Source organism: Coregonus lavaretus, assembly GCF_964263955.1.
Source record: "Coregonus lavaretus genome assembly, chromosome: 2".
NCBI lineage: Eukaryota > Metazoa > Chordata > Actinopteri > Salmoniformes > Salmonidae > Coregonus > Coregonus lavaretus.
Genome location: NC_139989.1, coordinates 59,969,170 through 59,975,961, shown reverse-complemented (window position 1 = coordinate 59,975,961; position 6,792 = coordinate 59,969,170). Strand labels below are relative to the sequence as shown.

Genomic DNA, 6,792 nt, shown 5'->3' with positions numbered 1-6,792 from the left:
CTGAATGGTTCTGAAAGAGTTCTGGATTAATATAATGCTCAGCCTACCACTGGCTTGGTTCTGACTGGGGGAGGAGCTCACAGCCTACAATAAAATGCGGCTGAAATTCGTTCGAGTGTAGTTTACACCTCACCCTTGCATTAGTCGTATCCTTTTGCGATATTTGGCAAACCACTCGACCACGACCATATTAAAAACTTGGGACTAAAGATTTCTGTCTTTAGCTCTCGTTGGTTAAACATTTTTCCTCACTCGATAGATGTATATATTTTTCCATTGAGCCGAGAGTAGAATAATTCATTTCTAAAATGACATGGTCCGCAAGCAGTTGTTTCTTTACTCTGTTCGTGCTGTACCTTTGGCGGGTTGGAGACATCGCAGAAGCTTGCAAATGCCGCACTCCGCATCCTCAACAGGCTTTTTGCAACGCAGACGTCGGTAAGGCAATTTTGGCAAGATTTGACTTAACTTCTCCACATGTTGAATTACTACTGTATCAGTATGCAACATGCTAACATTTTATGAATTGTCTGTGGTCGTTGTAATAATAATAATTTGGACATTGTCATTAAGCCTATATTTACATTCTCACACAATTATTTACATAAGTAGACAACAGTAAGATGGGCTACAGCCAGGGCTCTCCAACCCTGTTCCTGAAGGTCTTCAATCCAACCCGTTGTAACTAACCTGATTCAGTTGATCAACAAGGTAATTATTAGATTCAGGTGCGCTAGAATAGGATGGAATGTAAACCTACAGGACGGTAGCTCTCCAGGAACAGGGTTGAGAACTCTGCTACACTAAGTGTTATATTTTGCTTTTGGCAAAAACAGTATGCCTACAGATGTATTATTTGTCCAAAAGCTAAATGAGATAGATAGCTACTGTGTACAAAACATTTAAAGGCCACCTGCTCTTTCCATGACATAGACTGGCCAGGTGAAAGCTATGATCCTTTATTGATGTCACTTGTTAAATCCACTTAAATCAGTGTAGATTAAGCGAGACAGGTTAAAGAAGGCTGTTTAAACCTTGAGACATGGATTGTGTGTGTTAATATTGTCTTACATTTAGCCCAAGGTATTGTTGTAGTGTAGACTATTGAAATAAAATATTGGTAGGCTATATCACTTATTTTTGACAGGTAATCTGTTTCATTATATTAAGAGGGATGGCCTGCTTTATGTACAACATACCGGTAATCACGAGGGAACGGTGGAGGGTGGAATAGTCTCTCCTATTTCCTGTCACATTCATCCTCTATTGCAAGTGTCAGACTCATTCCACGCAGGGCCGAGTGTCTGCGGCTTTTTGCTGCACCGTTGTTCTATGATATCATGGCGTTCAGCAAACAATCGTGTAAGTGCATGCCGCCACCTATTGTGCTGGAATGTACTATCAATCATTATCTGCCCAATTCTGTACTACCATGAGAACCAAATAAATACCTAACTTCTACCACCCCCTCCCCCCAAAACCCCTCCACAACCCCATTAAACTTAATCTACATCATGCTGAAACACTCCACCTGTAGGATTGTTCAGCATGTCAAAAACCATTTCAACAGTAACATCTGTTACACCCTATCTCTTTTGCCATCTCCACATTAACCTTCAACCTGACATTTCTGATTTCCACAACCTGAGTCGTATTGATAACCTTATCAATAAAAGCTATGAAGTCAACTTTATTCATTATCAAAGTGTCCTTACACACCGCACATTCATGAGCACAAGATGTTTTGCCTGTGTGTATTCTGGTTATGTTTTTTTCCCCAAAGATTGCTGACTAGCTTCCTCCTGTGTCGGCTCAGGAGCCTCAGAGCAGGCCAGGCACATTCCTTTCTGATTACAGCTGAGGCGCTCATATGCCTCTCCTATGCGTAACAATGTTAAACCATCAGTGTGACTGACCAGTATAGAGGAGTTCAATAACGTTAGTTAAACCATGTCTCCCTTTGTTTCTCTTTTCTAGTGATCAGGGCAAAGGTGGTTGGAGTGAATGTTGGGTCTAACACCAAGTATGACATCCAACAGATCAAGGTATGATCAGCCTTTTTATTAAGTGGTTGTTCCTTCCTGCACTGAAATGTTGAAGCCCCCTGAACCCCAGTCTGACAGCTGGTCCCAATTCGCTCCCTTTCCCTTAGCTCCAACCCTTCAATGTTTGCAGATCTGGGTAGGTATAAGCAGTGTAGTTGTGGTGTATCCACCATACTGCTCCCTATTGGTCCTAGACTATGGTGACATACTCTATATGAACTCAGCTGCCACTTCAATAAAGCCATTTAGATGCAGTTTATCAAGGCTTTATTACAGGTGACTGGTTTAGTACTCATCACTACATTCTCTACCAGATAGTTGGTTGGCGCTATTTGATGTCACAGGTTGATAAATTGCTATGTTTTCTTTTACGAAGCCCTTTTACAAAAACTCCCACTGTACCTTACATCATTACTATCCTTTTGACACATGAGTTACCACACCTGGTCTCCGGGATGGCTAACTCTGGAAATTCCTTTGGTCTCTGAGTTAGGTAAACCAGCTTTTTTTTGCACTGTATTTGTAGAACAAGCTTCAACATTTTCTAAACGTTGGATGTTTTGGTGCCTCTAGATCAATTCAGGAAACTGATTGAGGACCTTATTACAGATTATTTTTTATGACTTTATGCTTGCGTTTTGTGTGTTTCTGTAATTCAGGGCTCATCTGTAAAATAGACCTTGATTAAATAAAGTATTGCTTCCACCTTACAGATCTGGAAACATCAAAGGGCTTTAGACTGAGGGGATGGGGTATAAGAAGGGAATTAGTAAAGACTGACAGTGCCTGAGCGCTGCAGTCAGTGAGGTTCAAAACTGTATATGTAGGTGTTTTGACAGATCCTTCTTTTTCTCCTCCTTGTGATTGGATAGATGTTCAAAGGTCCTGACCGGGTTATCCACACCATCTTCACTGCATCCTCCCCAGCCGCATGCGGCGTGACTCTGCAAATCAACAAGGAGTATCTCTTCATAGGTGCAGTTCTCACTACGTTACCCAAGTTCCATTGCCAGCACTGATTAACCCTATCAGTCCTGAGACCCCAGCAAAAATGTGCTTTTCATTTATCTGCATGTCCAGCCCTTACATTTAGCCTCACAGTAAATTGCTTTACCATTTTATTTTCAGGACAGCCAGGGCTACAAGTAAAACACAAAACAATTTGATATTAGTTTTATTGACAAATGTCAACAACAACAAAATCCACCAAGTCAGAAACTTGAAGTACAGAAATTGTGTCCTCAGTGGGAAATTAATATCCAACCAGTCAGTGACAACTGTTTGGTGTTTGTGACAGCAACTATGTAACCGTATTAAAGATAGATCATTGGAAATCCGAGGACATATGTAGAATAACCCCTTACCTTCTAAGGACTCTTGTGATCTTCGTGGAGCAAAACGTGTTCATAGTCTCAGCTTTTCATAAATTGTTTTTAATAGTACTTCAAACCATTTGGACTCTACAGACGTTTTTGTAAAAGACCCAGCCCTTGGCCCCTTTGGGATCTGCCCTTGTCCCACAAACCCCGCTCTAGCTCAGCTGCTGTTAATCACAAACTAATGGTTGGTACCAACATTTGCAGAAGAAATGGACTAATCCAAAAACTGAGCTTACTCAAGAAAGCCCACCTTGAATCCCATTTTGAAGTATGCAAAAAAAGCTCAACACTTGGGATTCTGTAGCTATGTGGCAAAAAGTTGTGGTCTGACAAAACTAAGATGTAAATTCTTGGCCTAAATGCAAAGCGTTACCCAACACTGCAAATCACCCAAAGAACACTATCCCTACTGTGAAGCATGGTGGTGGCAGCATCATGTTATGAGGATGTTTCTCATCATTGGGGATAGAAGGGAAAATGAATGGCACAGTGTACAAAAATAAATGCAACATGCATCAATTTCGAAGATTTTACTGAGTTACAGTTCATATGGAAATCCTAATTAAATAAAAATAATATGCCATTTAGCAGACGCTTTTATCCAAAGCGACTTAGTCATGCGTGCATACATTTTTTTTTTTTTTTGTGTATGGGTGGTCCCGGGGATCGAACCCACTACCTTGGCGTTACAAGCGCCGTGCTCTACCATCTTAGCCCCTAATCTATGGATTTAACATGATTGGGAATACAGATATGCATCTGTCGGTCACAGATCCCTTAAAAAAAAGTTAGGGGCATTGATCAGAGAACCAGTCAGTATCTGGTGTGACCATTTGCCTCATGCAGCACGACATTTCCTTTGCATAGAGTTGATCAGGCTGGTGATTGTGGCCTGTGGAATGTTGTCCCACTCTTCAATGGCTGTGTGCAGTTGCTGGATATTGGCGGGAACTGGAACACTCTGTCCATCCAGAGCATTCCAAACATGCTCAATGGGTGACATGTCTGGTGAGTATGGAGGCCATTGAAGAACGGACATTTTCAGCTTCCAGGAGTTGTGTACAGATCCTTGCGACATGGGGCTGTGCATTATCATGCTGAAACATGAGGTGGTGGCAGATGAATGGCACAACAATGGGCTTCAGGATCTCGTCACGGTATCTCTGTGCATTCAAACTGCCATCGATTTAAAATGTAATTGTGTTTGTTTACAATGTTGACATCAGCAAACCGCTTGCCCACACGACGCCATTCACTTGATCTGCCCGGCACAGTTGAAACCGGGAATAATCTGTGAAGAGCACACTTCTCCAACTTGCCAGTTGCCATCGACGGTGAGCATTAGCCCACTGAAGTCTGTTAAGACACTGAACTGCAGTCACGTCAACCCTGGTGAGGACAACGCGCACGCAGATTAACTTTTCGGAGACTGTTTCTGACAGTTTGTGCAGAAATTCTTCGGTTGTGCAATCCCAGGTGACTGGTTTCAATTCTCTAAAATGACGTTGGTGGCAGCTTATGGTAGAGAAATAAACATTATTCTCTGGCAACAGCTCTGGTTGACATTCCTGCAGTCATGCCAATTGCATGCTCCCTCAACTTGAGACATCTGTGGCATTGTGTTGTGACAAAACTACACATTTTAGTGGCCTTTTATTGTCCCCAGCACCTGCGTTCAAACAACTTCTTGATATGCCACACCTGTCAGGTGGATGGAATATCATATATTGGCCAAGGAGAAGTGCTCACGAACAGGGATGTAAACAAATTTGTGTACAATTTGAGAGCGAAGCATTTTGTGCAAATGGAACATTTCTGGGTTTTTTTTTATTTCAGCACATGAAACATGGGCCCAAGACTTTACATGTTGCGTTTTAATTTTGTTCAGTGTAAATCCATGAAACTGAGGCACTGACACAACAAAATGTGAGAAGTTCAAGGAGCTTAGACTTTCTATAGGCACTGTAAAATGTTTACAACTAATCCATTACTTACTTATTATTAGTATGTACACTTATGATGAGATCTGTGTTATGGGCTGCATCAGTATGTCTTTACGCTCCAGGGTGAAGTTTTCCCCCAGGGACGTAGGCCAATCCTAACCTTAACCATTAGTGGAATAAATGCTAAACTGAGCCGAGATCAGCGTCTAGGGTCCACTTTACCCTTCACCATGTTTTCCCTACAGCACTTTGACTCACTATCTCCTCTGTCTGTAGGCATGCTGGAGACTGGAAGGATGTACATAACACTGTGTGGCTATAATCTGCCCTGGGAGGACTTGAGTGCCGGACAAAAGAAGAGCTTGAATCACCGCTACCAAAGTGGCTGCGATTGCAAGGTGTGATGGGAATTATAGTAATATTACTATACACCAGTTTTGTTTTAATATTTACATGGGACATTTTCTTAAAGGGAGTATACTACTCTGGTCACATTGGCAAAATGCACGAGCTAGAGTATTGTGGTAATGAGCAGTCAGTGATCTTGGGCTTTCTCTCTCCCTACTCCGATACACAGATCATCCACTGCATTTCCCTCCCCTGTCCGACCAGTGCCACAGATGCATGCCTGTGGACAGACTGGGGGACTGACAATGGCCGTAACCTTGCCTGTATCAAGAGGAGAGATGGGACTTGTGAATGGAAGTAGTTCCTGGATATTGAAAACTCCTTAACTCTAAAGGCTATCCACTCACTGTTCGATGACTAAAGATGCCTGTAATAAATAAGATTAACAGAAAGCTGCAATTTTTGTTTTAAATTAACCAGAATTGCTTACTGGTAACTTCTACAAATGCAATAAAAACAAACTAATCAAATATAGCCCTCCAAGTTGTCATTTACTGTGCCACTCATTTGGTGCTAGTTTAACTAACAAGGCGCTATTGAAACCTAAAATCGTTCTTAAAGTGTTGTTGGCCGACGTGGTTGTGTTCTAAATAAAACAGTATTCCTGAAATACCATCCTGAAGCATCATAAAGCCTGGGGTGCATTCGCAGGGCCCAATGTAGAAAGTTCAGATGGTGTTCTATACATGAAGAACAAATTGTCTTCTGACCGGAAGAAAGGAATCCTGTCTGCTCTATTATTGGCATTTCTATCTGCAACGTTTGTCTACTGAATGTGGCCCTGAAGTAGTTTGGGTCTAACCAGGGCTTCAGCTTTGTAATGTCATTGACCAAATTAAACAACTTCCTCTTATAAATCACCAAATATTATTATTGGTGCAGATTCTAAGGTGGGATGAATATTCTGTTAATTCTGACGTACATTTCAGTCATTTAGCGGACTCTCTTATCCAGAGCGACTGACAGTTGTGAGTGCCACACTGGCCGACACCACTGTCGTATTCACTATCACTGCTT

The 6,792-nt window shown here is 41.8% G+C and overlaps 1 protein-coding gene across 1 annotated transcript; it reads left to right on the top strand.

Annotated features, from left to right (window-relative positions):
• Window positions 1-308: 308 nt before the first annotated feature.
• LOC311139874 (metalloproteinase inhibitor 2-like) lies at window positions 309-6,076 on the top strand (the record flags this gene model as incomplete). The annotated part of the gene is made up of 5 exons (XM_084174865.1): window positions 309-438; window positions 1,978-2,045; window positions 2,918-3,020; window positions 5,644-5,765; window positions 5,945-6,076. 5 exons carry the CDS (start codon window positions 309-311, stop codon window positions 6,074-6,076), a joined length of 555 nt encoding a protein of 184 aa, XP_084030991.1.
• Window positions 6,077-6,792: the final 716 nt, after the last annotated feature.